This window comes from Lolium perenne, chromosome 3 (assembly GCF_019359855.2).
Source record: "Lolium perenne isolate Kyuss_39 chromosome 3, Kyuss_2.0, whole genome shotgun sequence".
Classification (NCBI taxonomy): domain Eukaryota; kingdom Viridiplantae; phylum Streptophyta; class Magnoliopsida; order Poales; family Poaceae; genus Lolium; species Lolium perenne.
The window spans coordinates 51,913,286-51,936,997 of NC_067246.2; the positions used below are offsets into that span (position 1 = coordinate 51,913,286).

Consider the following 23,712-nt stretch of genomic DNA (forward strand, 5'->3'; position numbering starts at 1 on the left):
ATGTGATTCCAAATTTGTAAGACTGATGGTTTGTAATGAATGATGACTGTGATACTTAACTATTATGCCTCGCAACAACAATATTCCTGGGATTGCGATGTATGACATAATAGGCATTCGGACTTAAAAATCCGGGTGTTGACAGGATGTTCCGGGGATCAACTTCGTGTTGGTTTTTAGGCCTTGTCTAGGGTCGGTTTACGATCACCGTGCGTGGCCGCCAGGCTCAATCACGAGTAGGATGTTCCGATTATGTGGTGAAAACCCTAAATCATAGTAGGTCGTTTTAGCTTTATTTTGATCAAGCAGGACCACCATATATTCGTACACCTCGTACGGATCATGGGTGGATCGGCTCTTTGAGCCGATTCACAGGACAACCTGAGAGCCGATCGAGGCTCGTATTTAATGTTTACGTGTATGCCATGCATGAAACTAAGCGAGGCACATCCATCACCTTCCTGACCAGGTATAGGTCAGGTGGCACGCCCTTGCACCATCATCGGACGTGTGTGCCGAGTCTTTGCGGGCCGTCGCTCGGAGGGACCAGGGCCAGCCGCAGTCCTGGGAGCCTCCCGGCTCTACTGTGTTGCCCGTCGCTGCTCGCCGGTGGGTTTCTGACCGCAACACCTAGACACGTGGTTAAGTTCTTAGATAATTTTTATCGCGTCAAAATACCATAAAATGATAGTTTTTATTGATATTTCAGCATTTCCTTATACAACAAAATTAAGATTTGGCATCCAACTGTCGTTCCTAACCCTATTGTAGTTGCACCACATACTAATGTAGTTACAACTGCAACTAATGTACTCACACCTAGGATTCCGATAGGCATATGAGGTTGTTTTCGAAAGGAGTTTCTTTGTTGCATGAAACTTGGGTTTTCCTGTTTATGTTGTTCTTGTCGTTAAGGACCTAAGATATATGATTTTTTTGTCTAAGTTGTTTTAGTTATGTTGTTGTTGAATACGACTGGGATTTATGAATCCAACTAAATTTATGCAGGGGTAGTTGCTATTTCTTCGTGCACCTAAAATATTTGCTACAATTATATTTAATCAAATTGCTGCAGACCTTCATGGGGCGATATAGCGCGTAGGTATTTTTCCCTTGTGTTTTACACGTTATAGGGTTTCTATATATCTACATGTATTCATGGATAGTCTAGAGGAAGAAAACGACAAGATGTAAAAGGAAGGGTCAACGAGTGGACATGGGAGCGCTGGGATGTATGGTGGGACCTTTTTCCAACGTCTTCCTTATGATCCCAAAATTAATTGGTAGTTTGGGCTGGATAGCGACAGTGGTCCCGGTTCGGTGATTGGGTGCTTTGCTATTCTTGGGTGATGTTTAGTCGCGTCCAAACCCAATAAAACAACCATATGCTTATGGAACTAGTCACACCCAAGACGAATCAACCAAAACATAGATTCACACCGGATACGATACAATACCATTTACACTTGATAAGTGATAGTCTCGTGCATCCTAGGTCTTTCAACAACGACCACCGACACCACACCATTTCAACGTGATAGTCCCATGTGTCCTACCTCTTTCGACACTACTCTCCTCTAGTACACCCAAATTTGGATGACTGGTAGGGATCAGTACTCTGCTTCTTTTGATGATTCCTGTGATGCTCTTGGATATAGTGGAGGCCATGCTAGTGGCTTCAAGGTTCACTCTCAGAAGCCCATTCCCATCCATAAGATTGTCTTTTGCTATACTCCTGACCCTGACCAGATACCTCCCCGGATTGCTAGCATGTACTACTACTACCACACTTTGGCCAAGATATTCCGGGAGAATTTTGTGAGCAAGGTCGGCGGCGAGGCTAGTTGTCTCCATTATCATGTCAACTTGATGTACTATTGCCGTCTCGAGAATCTGGAGATGATTAATGGCTGTGATTTCATCTTATGTGAGTTGCAGCGGTCTGTGGAGAAGCGCATGTCCCTCAACTACTGCCAGTTTGTTCAGCGCCTTCTCTCCCATGTTGTGCCCGTTGATAAGCTTCCCAGAGTTCAGCAAGTGCGGATAGAATCCTTCTCTCTTACACTTCGTGGTCCTTATATGGATGTTCCTGAGATGATGCCTCCTGAAGGTAGGACCAAGGCCAGACATGATCCTCTCTATACCTCGGGTTCCTCTTCCTCTCGTCGTGGTGCCCGTGGTGGTATTGCCAAGCCGATGAAGGGGGCTACCAAATTCTTCACCAACCTTTGGCAAATGTGCAAATGTTCCTATGATCTGAACCACCGGGCCCTGGAGATGGCTCAAGAGACTAGGAGGAGGCAGGATGAGTTCCTTAGTGCATGGAATGTGACTGTTCCCCAGCCTGGCCTAGAGATGAATCTTGTGCCCTATGAGTCCTTTGTGATGCCTACAATTGATGATGCCATGTTCCATGGGTTTGACATGTCCAGGCTACCTCCATTTGGCTCAGCTCGTGCTTTTTCTCGCCCTTGTCACAGTGTTCCCACTGGCAGTGGTACCGGTAGTGGAAGTCACACCGGCTCCAGAGATGGTGAAGTAGAGTCTGAGGAGAGTTCCCAGCGCCCGGACGACATCGCCTTCTTCGCTTGACCGTTAGCATCGTCTACTTTTTGTCCTCTTTTTGGTGTTTCGATGTCAAATGGGGAGAAAGAGTAGAGTCTATTAGGATTACGAGTTCTTGGCCGGGACTCCGGGGTTCCCCGTATGCACAAGCCTTGCTACTTTGTTTCGTTCTTATTGGCTTGTGTTACCATTTGCTATTTCATTTGAACTATTCGCTTTATGTTCGTGGGCTAGACAAGTTTGTATTATGTTATGAGCACCTTGGATATCTATCTATGTTATGATATGTATCATCTATATGCTTAGATATTCTTACTTTATCTTGTCCATGATATGTTTGTTTCCTAAAGATATTGGGGGAGCTTCTCATATGCTCTATTGTTGCACTTTGCATTCAAACGCAAATTCTCCAAGTGCATACATTATGGGGAGCTTGCCTAATATCTTCCATGGAAACAATTGTTTAAGCTCATCATAATATCTTTATTAGACTCTAGCTCGGTTTGTCATCGTTAAAACCAAAAAGGGGGAGATTGTAAGGGCACTTTACCCTTAACCATTATTTTGGTTAACAATGACACTGGAGCTATTGTGCGGACTAATGGTTTATCTAGGTACTTACATAGGTTTAGTCCGAATATGGAATTGCAAGATGGTGTGTGACCCCCCATGTTGTGGATCACAAGAAGCGATGGTGTTTCTTTCAGAGAAGATAAGTTTTTGGAGAAATCATCAAATGAAAAGAGAATGGCGAGTTCTGGCACAGGTTTCGGTGGAGCCTGCTCCACCGCCGGAAATTTCTGGTCTGCCGGTTTCGGTTCGGTTTCGCCGGAAAGCTATACTGTAAGCAATTCTGGCTATTCTGGAACTGTTCCAGTGTGCCGGTCACACGGTCCGGGAGACCGGTCTGCTCGCCAGAAGTTTCGGCAGGAGAACCAGCTGTGCCGGTTTGGCTCGCAGATACTCTCCAACGACTGAATTTCGTCTTGGACTATAAATACCCCTTCACCTACCACAGAACAACTAGGCACTACACTATACTCTGTTCTTGAGCTCTCTATCTCTCATACTCCATTGTAGCAAACACCAAAAGCTTCAGATCTCCCTCCTCCTCCTCCACCCAAACGCAAATCCCTCCGGGGAAAAGCTAGAGGAGGTCTTGATCTACAGTCTCACAAAGCCAAATCTTGTTCCCACTTGTATTCTTCGAGATACCGGCTCTCTAGGGTTTCTTGGAAACCCTAGGTGGGCAAAATCATCCAGAAGCATCCGGGCTATGGATTTGCTCCTGACAAGATTGTGAAAGTTTAGAGGCTACCTCAAAGTCTACCACAAGTGAAAGGGCTATTCCTTTGTGGGATAGGCTCGGAGAAGAAGGTGAGCCTTCGTGGCGTTAGGAAATCCTTCGTGGGATCCCCACCTCTCTAAACGTGACGTACCTTCTTGCAAAGGAAGGTAACACAGTAATACATCTTCGTCTCTGCGTGCTTTCGGTTATTCCTAACCAAACTCTTTACTTGTGTTATATATCCTGTGAGAGCCTTCGTGCTTGAGATACTTGCATTATCATCTATGTTGCCTCACCTAGGTTGCATTAGGATCACATTTATATTCCGCAAAGCCTAATACCGCAATGAAAGAATTAAAATTTGTAGAAACCTATTCACCCCTCTAGGTTTACCATCTATGAACTTACAATTGGTATCAGAGCCTGAACTCCTTTTAAGGGCCTTACAGCCTTAAGAGTGAGATGGATAAACTATTCGAGGGTTTGGATAAAGATTCTAACCTTTCAGTTAAGGAGATGAAATCCAGATTCTTAGCATATGAAGCTGAGAAAAGAAAAAGGAGGATGATCTTTAGAACCAAATGGCAGAAATGAGTGCCATGCTTAAGAATCTAAGTGGTGGGACTACTAGTGGGGCTGCTACCCCTGGGGAGTCCTACAACCAAGTTAATCATGACTATCCTAAAAACACTTCACCCATGCATCATATAAACCATAGTGGGAATGTTCCCCATTTTGATGAAACTCATTTTTTCCTTTTGGAAATCCTCTATGGAGTCTCATATTCGCAGTTGCAGTGTGGAGATGTGGGAGATCATTGTTGATGGATACCGGAAGCCACAAGATCCCATCAGGTTGACCTCTACCGAATTCTACAACCGTCAACCTCCACAAGATCCCCCCTCTATGTTTACCATCTCTGACTTACATTATTGTAGTTGCACCCTATACTAATGTAGTTACAACTGCAACTAATGTTGTCGCACCTAGGGTTTCGATAGGCATCTGTGGTTGTTTTCGGAAGGAGATATTTGAATTCTTTTATCTAAGCCGTCTCAGTTATTTTGTTGAATACAACTAGGATTTATGAATCAAACTAAATTTATGTAGGGGTAGTTGCCTTTGCTTCGTGCAGGTGTGATCTTTGCTACAATTATATATAATCTAATTGATCTGGACCTTCATGGGGTGATATAGGGCGTAGGTATTTTTCCCTTGTGTTTTACACGTTCTAGGGTTTCTATGTATCTACATGTTTTCATGGATAGTCTAGATGAAGAAGAAGACAAGATGTAAATGGAAGGGGCAGCGGGTGGACCCAGGAGCGCTGGGATGCATGGTGGGACCTTTATTCGGTGTTTTTCTTATGACCCCAAAATTAATTGGTAGTTTGGGCCGGATAGCGGAAGTGGTCCCGATTTGGTGATTGGGCGCTTTCCTATTTTTGGGTGATGCTTAGTCGCGTCCAAACATAATAAAACCACTATGTCCTTACAAACTAGTCACACCCAAGACGAATCAACCAAAACATAGATTCACACCGGATACGATACCATTTACACTTGATAAGTGATAGTCTCGTGCGTCCTAGGTCTTTCAACAACGACCACCGACACCACACCATTTCAACGTGATAGTCTCGTGTGTCCTACCTCTTTCGACACTACTCTCCTCTAATACACCCAAATTATCACTTCCATGGAAAATGTGAAAAATATTTGAAACTATCCTTTCAAGGAAAATATCTGAATTCGTTCAAATTTTATTCCATTTGAAATCCGCACACAAAGATGTGAAGGGAGGAGGCAGCAAATCCACACCGAATCGAGTCGGTGTGCCCACTGGATAGGAGTCATGACTTGCCATTAGCGGTGGCGGTGGCAGGCAGGGTAGCGCCAGCACAGCACGGCACGACAGAGCACAGTTAAAAACGGGAGCGGAGCGGGTGACCGCCGTGCCACTCGTGTTGACCCCCGCTGCTCCACGTCAAAACCGAAGGAGGGCGGCGGCAGCGGGCGGGAGGGGGGACGGACACCGACACAAGGCGCCGCGCCGAGCTCAAGGAGGGAGAGATCCGGCGCGGGCGCCACCGCCGGCCGACCACGGGGGATCTGGCTGCTTTGGCGGCGGCGGCGGCGGCCGCGGCAAAGTGGGAATCGAAGGCGGAGGAGGAGATCTCTGCTGGCTCCATGGACCCCGCGGATGGCAAGCGAGGAGGAGGAGCAGATTGCTCCGCGCCGGAGAGGTGAGCGGAACCAGCTTCTCTCTCCCTCTCTCTATCTTTCTACGACCGTCTCTCTCCCGTGCTCGCATCTGTGGGCATTGCTGTGGCCGAGGCGGCGGCGCGGCATGGCAATTGGCGCGGCTTTCCGCGCTTGGTTGCTTTGTTGCTGCTGCTCGTGTAAAGAAAGCTAGAGCTACCCGTGCTCTGTTGCTGCGTCGCGTGTCGGATTGGTTTGCGCTGCGTCGCGCTACAACTTCGCGGCTGTTCTTCAGTTCAGCTCAGCTCGCCCGGCATCCTCAAATTTTTTTTTTTTGCAGAAATAGTGTTCTGGTTATTGTAGCGTTCTCGATTGGGGATTAGAGTTCGGTGAGATTTGGCGTGGGCGTAGCATACTGTCTCCTCGGAATTCGATGCGGAAGTTCCTCGTGTTCATGGCGGTGGACATAAATTGCTTATGCCATGGCCGGACAATTGTGTTGGTGCATAGCATCGGAAACTATCTCTCTGGGGACTGGGTCTGGCTGCTCCCTGAGTGACAATCTCCTTTTTTTTTGTTATTATTAAGGAAACAAGAACAGTCCTGATTCGACTTTGTTTGAGATTTACATGACTGATAAACATGGTTTTAGTTTCCGTGTTCCATGGTCTGCCTTTGTGACATGAATTTCCTTGATGTCCAGGAAGAAGAAAGTGCGGAGGAGAAGCACTGGCCCCGATTCGGTGTCTGAAATCATCAAGAAGTGGAAGGAGCAGAACCAGAAGCTCCAGGAGGAGAACGGAGCCCGGAAAGCGCCGGCCAAGGGCTCGAAGAAAGGCTGCATGGCAGGGAAAGGTGGTCCGGAGAATTCAAATTGCAAGTACCGCGGCGTGAGGCAGCGGACGTGGGGCAAATGGGTGGCTGAGATCCGCGAGCCCAACCGCGGCAACCGGCTGTGGCTTGGCTCGTTCCCTACTGCGGTGGAAGCTGCACACGCGTACGACGAGGCGGCAAGGGCGATGTATGGCGCCACGGCACGTGTCAACTTCTCGGAGCGTTCGCCGGATGCCGACTCTGGCTGCACATCGGCACCTCCAGTGCTCATGTCTAACGGGCCAACTGCTGTGTCGCTTCCGGCCGATGGGAAGGACGAATCGGAATCTCCTCCTTCTCTTACGTCGGATGCGAAGGATGAGCCTGAATCTGCAGGGACTGTGGTGCATGAGGTCAAAACAGAAGCGAGCAATGACTCGACAGGTGTCCGTGAGGAGCGCAAGGCTGTGGAAGTATTCCAACCAGAAGGGAAAGGTTTACGTAAAGAAGAGAAAGTAAGTTACGATTACTTCAATGTCGAAGAAGTTCTCGACATGATAATTGTGGAATTGAGTGCTGATAGAAAAATGGAAGTGCATGAAGAGTACCAAGATGGCGATGATGGGTTTAGTCTTTTCTCATATTAGGGCTTAGTTATGATATGAGGGTTGTAGTCACGCGGAGCAATAGGAATAACTTCATTCTAGCTGCTAGGAAATACTTCAAATCATCTACAACCCCAAGCTTTGTAGTCACTTATGGTTTTTATCTTACTGGAGAGGATAGCTTTATACCATAAGCCAACGGGTGCAACAAGTTGTCCTGTGTGTTGAGTTCATGTACTATGGTAAAAATTCAGTCCATATTTAATGAGCTTACTTTGTTGATAATTTTTCTTATTTGTTCGGTTGAATTCAAGTTAGCTCCTGAAACTGTCGGTAGATACTCGGAATATTGCTCACGGTTGCATTCATTTTAGGCATATTAGGAAGTCATGTTTCTGCAGGTGTTACTTTGTATACTCTAGAAAAACTGGATTGTTTATAGCTTTTACATGCATGTATATGTAAATATATTTACATACCATATAACGCCAAACAATCATTGGAAGTAGTATTATGGAACTCTGCAAAGGAAAGTTGCATGCACTCTGCATTCAAGCCACCTTATTTCACTGTGGGAGGTCCTTTGTTTGTTAGGCAGTATATTAATCAAATCCAGCCTGGGATATACCAGTCCATAGTATTTCCAAATGCTTCATGGCAGACCTTTCACAAGAAACTGTCTCACAACTCATCACGTGCAATCATGATGCCATCCTGTGAATGGGTGGTTCACATTTGAGTACCTGTCATGGAAGCTGCATGCCCTTGACTGAATCAGCGAAAGCTTGGAAGTTACAGCGGCACTACAACAGCCACTACGCAGCAGTCAGTATCCTTGTTCTCCGTAGAACCATTTAGAAACAGTGGTAAGGACTAACTTTTCTCGTCGATTATTGCAGACACAGCCTTCTTCAGTATCCTTGCTGCTTCTTGTATATTTGTCTTACATTTGGAATACATGTTGATTCTGTGTTGACCTTACTATTTTGCAGACAAAGTTTTCTATCATCACTAAGAAGTGCGTCGATTTATCATATCTATTCTGAACAGGTATCACTATGAAGTATATACATGGTTAGATGTTGTATTCATTTTATACGCCTGCTTCCTTGTCCCTTATCCATCATGCGCTTTCTCTTGTCCCTTATCCATCATGTGCTTTCTCATTTTTATGCACCAATGGAGTTGGGTGTGTGATCGTGCCACTCTCCTGATTGCAGAGGCCTGGGATGTATCTTCATTGTCCAAATGGGAGTGGGGTTCTACAGTTTCTATTGCAATACTGTTTTAATGTTGTGTTAGCCTAAAGCATGCTTGGATATGGTGAACTCATTAGCATTCAGAAAGAAGATCGAGCTTCAAGACAATTAAAGGTGTTCCAATCTGATGAACATTACCCTGTTCATACATATTTGAGGCTGATGAACTTTAAAAGAATCATGAGAACAGCCGCGAACGGCAAAACAGCCGTCTATTCGCACTAAAAAATGGTGTGATGAGAAATAGTAACTTCAATGATATATGCATATACTGTTAGTAATTTTTATAATTCATTACGTGGACTACAATCTTTTTGATATGCTATTAAGTTTAACCATTGGGCATATTCTTATAGAAGGAGCTGTGAGCCGCAAACCCACGTAAGATGCCCACTTCAGAAACTTCAGGACCCTCCCTACATATATTTACTGGCCTGTAAATGCCCACTTCAGAAACTTCAGAGACTTGCTAGACAGGTGCCATCCTGATTTTGACAATCATATAAAGAAGAGCGGGTTCACGTTAGCCTTCAGGACTGTCTGATGCATGGACCTGCCCATATCATAGACGGTGAGGACTGGATGTATCAAAGCAATTTTATTGATCAGTTTGTTTTGGGAGAGAATTTTTAAGAGCGGAATGGATCATATGTGTCAAAGTTGTTTGGACTTTGTGATACGGAGGGTTGCCCGATCTTTACGGATTGAGTGGGACAAATACCAAGCAAACATTCTGTCAACCAGCTCCTGTAGTCCTGGTCCAAATCTCATGGATCTGTCTTGTTGATAATAAGGTAGGAACTATGAAGTCTTATAGTATTACACAAAAAAGCACTTCCAACAAAAGAAGAGGCTTTCTCCTTTTCGAGCTTCCCCGCTGAAATCTTGTTTGTTAGTAGTTCCAGAAATGCCCTAAAAAAGTAGTCCAAGAAATTTCCTAAAATAGTAGTTCCAAAAATTGGCATGGTGGCGGTGCTATGCAGAATCTTACAGAAAAAATGTTAGCCACATTTCCCTACCTTTGCCACCCTGTAGCTTCATTTTTGTTAGCCACACTTCCCAACTTTTGTCACCCTGTACCTGTAGCTTCATTTTTGTTAGCCACACCTGGTTCTGGTTCTGGTGGCCTGTGCACCTTCTGGTGCCTGCCCTGTGCCCTCAAGTACTTGAACGTGCGCGGATGGTACTTGCACTTGAATGTTGCCTTGGCAATCATCTCCTGTACCTCCTTGTTGGACGCTGATGGCAGTGTGCGAGACAACACTGGGCTCTGCTGTGCTAGCTTGTTTTCCTCGTCATAGATGGCTAGCAACTGCAGGGAGGTGTCGCTGGGTGCATGAGCCGGTGGACTCCATTTGGAGATGGATATCGAGAGAAGAGGTTCCTTGATGGATCTGGATGCTTTGGAGATCTGGTGTGCTTTGTTGAAGTCTACGTTGGCCAGGGTTTAAAAGCTAGGGAGAGCGGCGAGTGATGGGTCATGTACAGTGGGAGACTAGCGAGAAATGGAACTTAAGTAATAAACACTGTGTAATGTTGTCTTGTTTTTTTCTTTTTTCGAAATGGGTTGCCCCAGTCTCTGCATCGCAATGATGCATACAGCCGCTGTAATGTTGTCTTGTAGGAGGGAAAGGTTGGGCAAGGTGACCTTTTTGTCTGTGTGCTTGTTGTGTGGGTGTGCATGTAAGTGCTGATAGTCCTCGGCTATTCTTAGCACAAGTAAATGCTGCTTACACATTTAGAGCACATTAACTTCACCTTGATATCATATTGACATGACACCTCTAGGCCCTACCTCAGCTCAAGTTTATTCTATTTAATTGTTATCTTTCTGCCATGACACAGGACATTGAGTCTATATCACACATTGGACAAGAGGCAGTTATAGTTGATTGTTATCAACGCCCAGCTCCAACATATCTGGAACAGCTCGAGCAAGTTTCTAGTTTCTACAAAATTCATAGTGTTGGTTGTGAGCTCTCTAGACCCCAGTTAAGGTAACTATCAACAACTCTGCTTTCTACGGTTGAACAAGCATGGCAAATCTTGCTATTTTTCAGGATAATGTCCCTGAGCTAATTTATTCTTAAACCCCTAAAACCTAGTGATGTCCTCACAAAATGGAAATCGATCAGAGAAGAAGAAAATTGGATCAAGTTAAGGAGCTACAGTGTTTGCTGATCATAGCTAGAATCTCCAGTCACTCGCTCCATGTCTCCATTAATTCATTGATCCTCCGTCATCACTGAGGGGAAGCAGCTCGCGCTATGCTAGGGCTTGAGACGGGCCTTCTGCCAACGGTGGCGTCGCCGCCTTGCCTTTGGCGGCGAGGCCCGGCGCGCCCTGGCGGTCGAGGCGTCGCCGTCCTCGCTAAGGCGGTACATCTCCAAGATGCGTCTGTCAGAGTTGGAGTGTTGCTGTAGGGAGAAGGTGGGGTTGTTCGCCGGCTGGTACTCGAGGAGTAGCCGCTGGTCCTGAACCGCATGCCGTACGCGTTGCACAACGTGCAAGGCCTGTCCGCCCCCAGCCGCTACTGCGGTGTCTCCTCGGATGCACTCTGCCACTCTGCTGCCTGGCAGTGTGGGAGCTAGGCTCCACGGTGTCGTCTCCCACCCCGCTGTAGCCCCTTTGTCGCGTGCGCCGGGCCCTGTTCCCCCACCCCCCCCCCCCCCCCCCCCCCCGCTCTGCCAAGCGGCACGGCGGCGGTCACCTCCAATCCCTGCCACGGCAGATGGTCAGTACATGGACCTGTTAGCTTTACTTAATTCAGGAGAGAGATAATAACAGTTACGCTGGCACTGCTGATGCCCTTGAGATATCAAAATTAAGTTTTCAACATTGTATTCCAGAAATTCCCTAAAAAAGTGGGTCCCAGAAATTGGCGTGGTACGATGTAAAATCGTACACAAAAAATGTTAGTCACACCTCCCCAACTTTTTGCGCCCTGTAGCTCCACTTTTGTTAGTCACACTTCCGAACTTTTGCCACCCTTTAGCTTCATTTTGGTAGCCGCATGTGGTTCAGTGGTTCTGGTGGACCTGGCGCAGGTGCCTGTGCAATTTCTGGTGCCTGCCCCATGCCCGCACTGACATGAATGTGCGCGGGCACTACCTGCAGTTGAACGCTGCCTCAGGGATAATCTCCTGCATCTCGTTCTCGTTGGAAGCCGATGACGGTGCGCGAGATGACGTTGGGCTCTTCCGCGCTAGCTTGTTTCCTTGTCACGGATGGCCAGCGACTGCAGGGACGTGTAGGCAGTGCATGAGCTGGCCGACTCTGTTTAAAGATGGAGATCAGGAGAAGAGGTTCCTTGATAGATCTGGATGGTTTGGATCTTGTGTGCTTTGTTGATGTCTATAGTGTCCAGGGTTTTAATAGCTAGGGAGCCTGACAACGGATGGGTCATGTACAGCGGCAGACTACCTAAATCTTTTTTTTCTTCCGAAATGGACTAGCTAGACATCAAATTAAAGTAATAAAACACTTTTAGGCAAGGCGGTTTTTTGTCATGTGCTTTTTAAGGGAGTGTCTTGTAAGCAAAAATGGGTGGTGTGGGTGTGTGTAGCCATTTAGTGGTCTCTGCCCATGGGAACACTTCGTTGTTCGACAACCACTCCAGTTCCTCCTTCCTCATGGCTGCCACCTCCAATCCCTGCAAGGGAAAACACACTTTTCAGCTCCTCTATCAAACTTCAAACCATAGCCATGATCCGTACATGAACCTGTTAGCTTTACTTAATTCTGGAGAGAAGCACAATAGCAGTTACGTTGAAACTGTTGATGCCTTTGAGATGTCAAAATTAAGTTTTGCACATCATATTGCATACGAGCAGAAAGCATATTCCTCAAAATTTCTGGAGCATGGATTCCTGCTTACATTTCACAAGTGCAACTAGGTAGATATTGTTCCATACTGCTTTCAAATTCATCCATCCTCAGGAAAGAGTTGAAGCAATTTGTGACATTAACTGGTCTCTTCAAAGGTTTACTGTGCAACTATTCATGCTTGCAATCTACATTACACATAATTGTTTCTGCAAAGATATTGACACTGTTATTGACTTTGATCTGTTATTGTCGTTATGTAACAGTGCTGTAATTGCCCTTATCTCCCTCTTGAATGTCTGGAAACTTCACTTGTCAAAAATCCTGATATGATAATGCAAGTAGCCAACTACTGCTTCTTGACAAAATTCTTCAAGAGATCAGCAACAAGAGGTTAAGAGTCATTGTTCCTTTTCAGGTGAGATACTCATGGCGTTGTGATTCTAAGTTTATCAGTCATTAGACTTTTACTTCTGCAAGTATAATATGTACTCAATAGTTGATCTAAGTATTTATTTTATGTGATACACACTTGAACCAGTTTCTGTCGCTGGCATATAATCACTCTTTCACATACTGGTCTGAACATGCCCCCTCAAGTATTAATTATGGTTCTCGTTTTTTTCTAGTGATTCTCTCGATGCTCTTCTTTAATCAGTTACTTTGAGGGCACACCTTAATTTTCTCAGCTCAGCATGATCTTAAACATTTTTGTTTTTGTTTTGCGGCCGTCTGGTGGAGTAGGTGCAAACCCAACGGGTGATATTCTGAAAGATGTTGTGCGTCCCAGTCTCCCAGATTTGGTCCCGAGTCATTCACAGATTTGGTCCCAGAGTCATATGTATGTGTTAAATGTGGTGCAGTGATGCCAAGTAAAACTGGCGACAATTAATATGTTCACTGACAAGAAAAAAAAGGGGAGATTTGTTTTTCAGTTTGGCTCCTTCAAAAGGCATCTAATTTGTTGCGAACCAAACATGAATAGTTTTTCATATCTTAGCTGTCAAATATTTATGATTGTTTTGAACAAATACACACCAAGAAGTTCGACCAAATACTTTGTAAACCGACATCTATCTAGAAGCACATGTTGAAGTATCAAGCTATATGATAGAGTATATCTTGCAGTAGCCATTGCTCTCCTCAATCAGGCAGCCACTCGGCAGAAGCATGCTGGCTATGTAGACGGTGCATGGTGTCTGCCTCCACCGTCCTGCCCGAAAATTTCATCAACAGACGCATCCACCAACGCCTAGAAAGCTTATTCCAGTGGCCAGGTTTGCTTATGTATCTTGTTTGTGGCGTGTAAGAGGAAGAGGTTGACAGTGTTTTCGATTGGCTCCTTGAAGCGGATATGATCGAATGACCAAAATAAGAGTGCAAGTAACAATTCTGAAAGGTCACAATCATTATGGATGAAGTGTTATTTTAGAGTTCGTAACAAAGTTACCCACAAATAAAAGCTCCAAAATATACAGTGTATCCCTATCAAAAGCTAATGAGTGGTGAGTTTTATTCAATAAGCATTACTCTCATAGGTGAAAAGGAGGGATCGTCCATGCTTGTTGGGGACCCATCTGTACTTTGGTTGAATGTATTGGATGGAAAATCTCTTGTTGGAGCTATATATCTGAGCTACCACAGCCAATAGGTTAATACAATGTTCCATAACATGAAAATTCTATTCCAGTTGCCCCCAAAAAAACTGGTGAAGCCATACCTGCCAGTCACAGAACGAAACAACGAAGACAATGTTCATGTATTAGTCACACAGAGTGTCAATCGGACAACCAAGATTGTCTTTTGTCAGTTGCACATAAAACAAAATTGCCAGTTGTGGAGAAAACAATTGATTCAGTTGATGTTTTTGTTTTTGTTTTAGAGGAAATGATATCCTACATTAATATTTAACAACAGCTTGAGATATCAGACTTAAGAGACGCCGTCCTCACACAGAAAATGTTGTCGCACTTTCCCAACTTTTGCCACCTTGTAGCTTAATATTTGTTAGCTACAGTTCTGAACTTTTGTCACCCTGTAGCTTCATTTTTGCTAGCCACACTATGCACCTTCTGGTGCCCGACCCGTGCCTGCACGTATTGAACGTGCGCGCGCAGAGTACTTGAATGTTGCCTTGGGGATCATCTCCTCTACCTCCTTGTTGGATGGCAATGACGGTGCACAAGATGATGTTGGATCTGCCGTGCTAGCTTGTTTTCCTCGTCATGGATAGCTATCGACTGCAATGACTGTGTCGACGGGTGCATGCGCTGGTGGACTCCATTTGGAAATGGAGACCAAGAGAAGAGGCTCTTTGGATGGATCTGGATGCTTTGGAGATCTTGTGTGTTTGGTTGAAGTCTATAGTGGCCAAAATGTATGTGGTTCATGAGCCGGTGGACTCCATCTTTGATGGAGATTGAGAGAAGGGGTTCCTCGGATGGATATGGAAGCTTTGTAGATTTTGTGTGTTGCGTTGAAGTCTATGATGGCTAGTGTTTTAATAGCTAGGGAACGTGGCGAGGGATGGATCATGTATAGCAGCAGGCTAGAGAGAAATGTAAGTAAAGTAACAAACACTAGGTATGAAATGTTGTTTTTGTTGGATATGGTGCCCTAGAGGTAAATAATAGATAGTGTTTATTGTTATATATCCATAGTTCATATATGTTTCGTGCCATGATATAATTGCATTAATCGGAAACATTGATGCACGTATGGTATTGTAAACAAACCAGGGTCCCAAGTGAGCATACAAAAACTAGTTCATTGAGGTCAATCGATGATCGAGGTTTTCCTATCATGGACACACGTCATTGACAATAGAATCATATCATTAGGTGAATGATATGATGGACATTCCCAATATATGTATTGCAACACGATCAAGTCACAAAGTTCACGTTGCTATACTAACATAAATGTTGTGACCTAATCATTAGACCGTGAGACCATATCTAATCACTATCACCGGCGGCTGCTTAGACATCATCAACCGCCACACCGTAACAGTGTGGTCATAAAGGTGCTTCTGAGGTATTCCAAAGAGATGGGTTGAGGTGTATGTGTCAATAACGTGATTTGTTCATCCGCGTGACGGAAGATACTGAGGTCCCATTCGGTGAGAGTACATCCAAGTTGCAACACATTTCTAGGTCATGAGGATGGAATCACACGGGAACAAGTTGAATAGCCTTGTCGGTAACGAGATCGAATTAGGTATATGATGATACCAATGATCACATCTCGAACAAGTCTAGTATCGAAGTAACAAAGGGAATATGACTCTATGTCTGCGGTTCAAACGATGATCACATCTTCGTAGAATACACATGGGTCATTATTGTTCTCCAAGACACCCCGGTGATCATTGATCGGAGAGGCGTCTCGATCATGTCTGTGCCGTTCTCGAACCGTAGGGAAACACACTTAAGGGTTCAACGAAACTTAAGATTGTTTTGAATTCATTGAAAACACCGGAGAATAGAGAAGAGAGAACCTGAAAGGGTTCCGAGAGAATTCGAAGATGTTCAGAGTGGTTCGAGAGGTGCCTCGGATCATCAGGAATTAAATAATGTGTATTATGTATTAATTAAGTACAACAACAACAAAGACTTTATTCCCAAACAAGTTGGGGTAGACTAGAGGTGAAACCCATAAGATCTTGTAACCAACTCATGGTTCTGGCACATGGATAGCAAGCTTCCACGCGGCTCTTTCCATGGCTAGTTCTTTGGTGATACTCCAGTCGTTCAGATCTCTCTTTACGGACTCCTCCCATGTCAAGTTTGGTCTACCCCGTCCTCTCTTGACATCATCAGCACACTTTAGCCGTCCACGATGCACCGGAGCTTCTGGAGGCCTGCGCTAAATATGCCCAAACCATCTTAGTCGATGTTGGACAAGCTTCTCTGCAATCGGTGCTACCCCAACTCTATCTCGTATATCATCATTCCGGACTCGGTCCTTCCTCGTGTGGCCACACATCCATCTCAACATGCATATCTCCGCCACACCTAACTATTGAACATGCCGCCTTTCAGTCGGCCAACACCCAGCGCCATACAACATTGCGGGTCGAACCGCTGTCCTATAGAACTTACCTTTTAGCTTTTCTGGCACTCTCTTATCATAAAGAATGCCAGAAGCTTGGCGCCACTTCATCCATCCGGCTTTGATCCGGTGGTTCACATCTTCATCAATATCCCCATCCTTGTGCAGGATTGACCCCAAGTATCGAAATGTGTCCTTCTGAGGCACCACCTGCCCATCCAGGCTAACCTCCTCCTCCCCGTGCCTAGTAGTACTAAAACCGCACATCATGTGCTCAGTTTTAGTTCTACTAAGTCTAAAACCTTTCGATTCCAAGGTTTGTCTCCATAGTTCTAATTTCCTATTGACCCCCGTTCGACTATCATCGATTATGATCACATCATCCGCAAAGAGCATACACCATGGGATATCTCCTTGTATATCCCTTGTGACCTCATCCATCACCAAATCAAATAGATAAGGGCTCAAAGATGACCGTTGGTGTAGTCTTATTTTAATCGGAAAGTCATCGGTGTCGCCATCTCTTGTTCGAACACTTGTCACAACATTATCGTACATGTCCTTGATGAGGGTGATGTACTTTGCGGGGACTTTGTGTTTCTCCAAGGCCCACCACATGACGTGTCGCAATATCTTATCGTAGGCCTTCTCCAAGTCTATGAACACCATATGCAGGTCCTTCGATGAGGGTTACGCCAGGGAGATCCGCTATCTCCGATGTTATTTAACATCGTAGCGGATATGTTGGCGGTACTCATAGAGAGAGCCAAGTCTGATGGTCAGATTGAAGGTGTGATTCCACATCTGGTTGATGGTGGCTTATCTATCCTTCAATACGCTGATGATACAATTCTGTTTATGGATCATGATCTTGAAAAAGCTCGAAATCTGAAATTAATTTTAGCAGCTTTTGAGCAATTATCAGGATTGAAAATTAATTTCCATAAAAGTGAATTGTTCTGCTTCGGTGATGCCCAAGACGATGTAGCTCTGTATACAGAGTTATTTGGTTGTGGGCAAGGCCAATTTCCGATTCGCTATTTGGGTATTCCGATTCACTATCGGAGACTGACAATTGCGGAATGGAAATTAGTGGAAGAAAGATTACAAAAACGCCTCAGTAGTTGGAAAGGTAAATTGTTGTCCCTGGGTGGAAGATTGGTACTCATTAATTCAGTACTAACTAATATGGTACTGTATATATTATCATTCTTCATCCTACCAAAAGGAATTCTGCATAAACTCGATTATTATCGATCCAGATTCTTTTGGCAAGGGGACAACGAGAAAAAGAAATATCGGCTGGTTAAATGGAGTATAGTTTGTAGTCCCAAAGATCAAGGAGGGCTTGGAGTTCATGACCTGGAGGTCAAGAATTCAGCTCTTCTGGGTAAATGGCTTTTTAAGCTACTTACTGAGAATGGGATTTGGCAAACTATACTTCGGAGAAAATACATCGGCTCGAAGACATTATCTCAGGTGGTTTGGAAACCTGGGGATTCACACTTCTGGGCTGGTCTTATGGCGACAAAAAATGTTTTTTTTTGACATGGGACTTTCTCCATTAAGAATGGAGCGCAGATACGTTTCTGGGAAGATGCTTGGCTCGACAATGCACCCCTATGTGAACAGTATCCCGCTTTGTATAGAATTGCGCGTCGCCAAGGTGATACCATTGCAACCGTAATGGCTACCTCACCCCCGAATGTGACGTTCAGACGGGTTTTACTAGGACAAAGGCTCGTGGCATGGAACAATCTAATTCAGAGGCTTGGAGATATTCAGTTATCGCCAGAACCAGATGAATTTCGATGGAACCTCCACGTAGATGGTTCTTTTTCTGTAAAATCTTTATACAATGCGATGCTACTTTCTGATTTACCAGTTGATAATAATAAGAAAATTTGGAAGATGAAGATACCATTAAAAATTAAATTTTTTGGATGGTATCTTCGTCGAGGGGTTATTCTCACCAAAGACAATCTTGTTAAGAGGAATTGGCACGGAAGTACACGATGTGTTTTTTGTCATCATGATGAAACCATCAATCATTTATTCTTCCAGTGCCAATTTGCGAGATCTATATGGTCAGCCATCCAAGTAGCGTCTACCTTGTATCCTCCGACTAGTGTCGCTAATGTCTTTGGCAATTGGCTTCATGGTATTAGCTCAAGGTTTAAAATGCTTCTTAGGATGGGGGCGCTAGCAGTTATCTGGGCACTCTGGCTATGTAGAAATGACAAGATCTTTAACGATAAAAATTGCTCTTTGTTGCAGGTTATCTACAGATGCACAGGTATTCTCCGTTCGTGGTTACCTCTTCAGCGTGTGGAGAACCGAGACCTGTTTACGGAGGTCTGTACACGGTTGGAGGATACGGCGAGGGATACTTTTTCCCTACATGGGTGGCAGCATAGTCTACGGATAGTTGCTCCACCTAGCTCTTAGGCGTTATATGATTCATCGTTCCGATATGTATTTCGCCTATTTTTCGTTTTTCTGTAACTTTGATCACTTGAGACAACAAACGGCTGTGTGCATCCTGGTTATGCAGAGGTGTAATATCCCAGGTAATGGGGTTACAAAAATAGAGGAAACAGATGTGTGCATTGCATTCATGCATAGAAAATCTGGGGAATTTTCGCGCTTTAAAGTAAAACAGTCACAGTAACTGAAGTTTCACTTGACCTTGGTGGAATTGAAGTAGCTCATCAAGTCAAGCGCTATAAACCTCAATGTGACTTTGCTTAAACCTTGTTTTGGGTAGAGAAGATTTGATCTAAGGGGTTAGATCAAATGGAACTAATAATCAACACAACAACACTTTACTCAATGATCAATTGCTTGATCTTATAAAAGATCATAATATGGAATTCCTTGCCATAACATATGAACATCCATTTAAATTGGAAATCAAGTAACAATAATTGGAGAAACTATTCTTCACTTATCTTTTCCATGTCTTAAACAAATCCATGATCCTACCATGAACCTCATGATATTTATTCTACTTCATACTGGAATTATAACAAGGAGATCCACTCAAGAAGTATATGTTCTTCTCCATTCCAAGTTATTACACATCAAACCTAGAGAGGTGAGAGTTCTATAATATTTATTAGAGAAGCAGTACCAAAACTTGAGCTAAACCTTGGATATACATCCAAGTATTTAAATCATTCTCTTTAAGAGGAACCCTAGGAACTTATTCAAGATATTTCCTAGAGAGAGGATCCACCTATGTTAACCATAGATAGTGGTGATCACATCATTCTCTATGGAGCCTAACCATAGGTTAGTATTAAAGACCTTTCCAAATGAGAGAGACCAATCATACAAATCATAGCTTTACCTATTTAAGAATAAGTGACAACCATTGAACTAAAGCATTAGGAGTTAAACCATATCATTTGGGAGTGGTGAGATAGCCAATGTGATACGTCTCCGATGTATCGATAATTTCTTATGTTCCATGCCACATTATTGATGTTATCTACATGTTTTATGCACACTTTATGTCATATTCGTGCATTTTCTGGAACTAACCTATTAACAAGATGCCGAAGTGCCAGTTCTGTTTTACGCTGTTTTTGGTTTCAGAAATCCTAGTAACGAAATATTCTCGGAATCGGACGAAATCAACGCCCAGGTTCCTATTTTTCCCGGAACCATCCAGAACACCCGAGAGCCGCCAGAGGGGAGCCCTGGGGGCCCCACACCACACCCTGGCGTGGCCAGAGGGGGGGCCGTGCCGCCCTATGGTGTGGGCCCCCCAGAAGCCCTCCTGCGCCGCCTCTTCGCCTATATAAAGCCCCTGGATCGAAAACCCTGATGCGTTCGGCGAAAACCACAGAAACCTTCCAGAGCCGCCGCCATCGCGACGCCAAGATCTGGGGGACAGGAGTCTCTGTTCCGGCACCCTGCCGGACGGGGAATTGCCCCCGGAGCCATCTCCACCGCCGTCTTCACCGCCATCGCTGCCTCCATGATGAGGAGGGAGTAATCCACCCCCGAGGCTGAGGGCTCCGCTGTAGCTATGTGGTTCATCTCTCTCCCATGTACCTCAATACAATAATCTCATGAGCTGCTTTACATGATTGAGATTCATATGAGTTTGTATCACAATTTATCTATGTGCTACTCTAGCAAAGTTATTAAAGTAGTTTTATTCCTCCTGCACGTGTGTAAAGGTGACAGTGTGTGCACCGTGTTAGTACTTGGTTTATGCTATGATCATGATCTCTTGTAGATTGCGAAGTTAACTATTGCTATGATAATATTGATGTGATCTATTCCTCCTACATATGCATGAAGGTGACAGTGTGCATGCTATGTTAGTACTTGGTTTAGTCTGTTGATCTATCTTACACTATAAGGTTACTTAAATATGAGCATTATTGTGGAGCTTGTTAACTCCGGCATTGAGGGTTCGTGTAATCCTACGCAATGTGTTCATCATCCAACAAAAGTGTAGAGTATGCATTTATCTATTCTGTTATGTGATCAATGTTGAGAGTGTCCACTAGTGAAAGTGTAATCCCTAGGCCTTGTTCCTAAATACTGCTATCGCTGCTTGTTTACTATTTTACTGCGTTACTACTGCTACAATACTACCACCATCAACTACACGCCCGCAAGCTATTTTCTGGCACCGTTGCTACTGCTCATATATATTCATACCACCTGTATTTCACTATCTCTTCGCCGAACTAGTGCACCTATTAGGTGTGTTGGGGACACAAGAGACTTCTTGCTTTGTGGTTGCAGGGTTGCATGAGAGGGATATCTTTGACCTCTTCCTCCCTGAGTTCGATAAACCTTGGGTATCCACTTAAGGGAAAACTTGCCGCTGTTCTACAAACCTCTGCTCTTGGAGGCCCAACAACATCTACTGAAAGGAGGGGGAAAGTAGGCATCAAGCACTTTTCTGGCGCCGTTGCCGGGGACCAGAAAGCTACACAACAGGAATTTCCTCCCTCGTCAACCACGCGCCAGTCCTGGACAGCATCAAGTATTTTCTGGCGCCGTTGCCGGGGAGGAAAGGTAAAAGGCACTCATACTCGGTTCCAGGTAAAGTACTTTTCTGGCGCCATTGTGTTTGTGCTCGAAGCTATTTCCTTTAGATCCTGCAATTGCAACTTTTTGTTTCTTGTTTACACTAGTTAGGCATAATGGAAAACATCTGTGAGCTCTTTGTACTATTTCCTGAGTCAAGACATGAATGGTTTAATGCGAAAATTAAAAAACCCATGGAACATGTTAGCATGAATACTTTGAACACCATTGTTGCTAATGATATGGAAAATTCTAAGCTTGGGGAAGCTGGTTTTGATGAGCATGATTTTTTTAGTCCACCAAGCATTGAGGAGAAAATTTTCTTTGATGATACTTTGCCTCCTATTTATGATGATTATAATGATAGTAGTCTTTTGTTACCACCTGTTATGGAGGATAAATTTGATTATGATTACAATATGCCTCCTATATTTGATGATGAGAATAATAATGATAGCTACTTTGTTGAATTTGCTCCCACTACAAATAATAAAATTGATTATGCTTATGTGGGTAGTAATAATTTTATGCATGAGACTCATGATAAGAATGTTTCATTTGATAGTTATATTGTTGAGTTTGCTCATGTTGCTACTGAAAGTTATTATGAGAGAGGAAAATATGGTTGTAGAAATTTTCATGTTACTAAAACACCTCTCTATATGCTTAAAATTTTGAAGCTACACTTGTTCTATCTTCCTATGCTCGTTACTTTGCTCTTCATGAACTTGTTTATTTACAAGATTCCTTTTCATAGGAAGCATGTTAGACTTAAATGTGTTTTGTATTTGCCTCTTGATGCTCTCTTTTGCTTCAACTACTATTTCTTGCGAGTGCATCATTAAAACTGCTGAGCCCATCTTAATGGCTATAAAGAAAAGAACTTCTTGGGAGATAACCCATGTGTTATTTTGCTACAGTACTTTGTTTTATATTTGTGTTTTGGAAGTTGTTTACTACTGTAGCAACCTCTCCTTATCTTAGTTTTGTGTTTTGTTGTGCCAAGTAAAGTCTTTGATAGTAAAGTAAGTACTAGATTTGGATTACTGCACAGTTCCAGATTTCTTTGCTGTCACGAATCTGGGTCCACCTCCCTGTAGGTAGCTCAGAAAATTAAGCCAATTTACGTGCATGATCCTCAGATATGTACGCAACTTTCATTCAATTTGAGCATTTTCATTTGAGCAAGTCTGGTGCCATTTTAAAATTCGTCAATACGAACTGTTCTGTTTTGACAGATTCTGCCTTTTATTTCGCATTGCCTCTTTTGCTATGTTGGATGAATTTCTTTGATCCAATAATGTCCAGTAGCATTATGCAATGTCCAGAAGTGTTAAGAATGATTGTGTCACCTCTGAATATGTCAAATTTATATTGTGCACTAACCCTCTAATGAGTTGTTTCGAGTTTGGTGTGGAGGAAGTTTTCAAGGATCAAGAGAGGAGTATGATGCAACATGATCAAGGAGAGTGAAAGCTCTAAGCTTGGGGATGCACCCGGTGGTTCACCCCTGCATATATCAAGAAGACTCAAGCGTCTAAGCTTGGGGATGCCCAAGGCATCCCCTTCTTCATCGACAACATTATCAGGTTCCTCCCCTGAAACTATATTTTTATTCCGTCACATCTTATGTACTTTACTTGGAGCGTCTGTTTGTTTTTGTTTTTGTTTGTGTTTGAATAAATTGGATTACATCATGCTTGTGTGGGAGAGAGACACGCTCCGCTGTAGCATATGGACAAGTATGTCCTTGGTTTCTACTCATAGTATTCATGGCGAAGTTTCTCCTTCGTTAAATTATTATATGGTTGGATTTGGAAAATGATACATGTAGTAATTGCTATTAATGTCTTGGGTAATGTGATACTTGGCAATTGTTGTGCTCATGATTAAGCTCTTGCATCATATGCTTTGCACCCATTAATGAAGAAATACATAGAGCATGCTAAAATTTGGTTTGCATATTTGGTTTCTCTAAGGTCTAGATAATTTCTAGTATTGAGTTTGAACAACAAGGAAGACGGTGTAGAGTCTTATAATGTTTTCAA

The 23,712-nt window shown here is 43.8% G+C and overlaps 1 protein-coding gene and 1 long non-coding RNA gene across 3 annotated transcripts; both read left to right on the forward strand.

The window, feature by feature from the left end:
* The first annotated feature begins 5,801 nt into the window (after positions 1-5,801).
* Positions 5,802-7,757, forward strand: LOC127341278 (dehydration-responsive element-binding protein 2A). The gene is made up of 2 exons (XM_051367081.2): positions 5,802-6,098; positions 6,758-7,757. The coding sequence occupies exons 1-2, from the start codon at positions 6,043-6,045 to the stop codon at positions 7,512-7,514; spliced, it is 813 nt and encodes a 270-aa protein (XP_051223041.1). The 5' UTR covers positions 5,802-6,042; the 3' UTR covers positions 7,515-7,757.
* Positions 7,758-8,854: 1,097 nt separating this feature from the next.
* LOC127341279 (uncharacterized) lies at positions 8,855-13,662 on the forward strand. 2 transcript variants are annotated; one of them, XR_007875393.1, is made up of 3 exons: positions 8,855-9,302; positions 10,577-10,728; positions 12,823-13,662. It is a non-coding gene; the product is annotated as an uncharacterized lncRNA (long non-coding RNA). The 2 variants fall into 2 exon arrangements; XR_007875392.1 differs by having other exon boundaries at positions 8,855-10,728.
* The last annotated feature ends 10,050 nt before the right edge of the window (positions 13,663-23,712 follow it).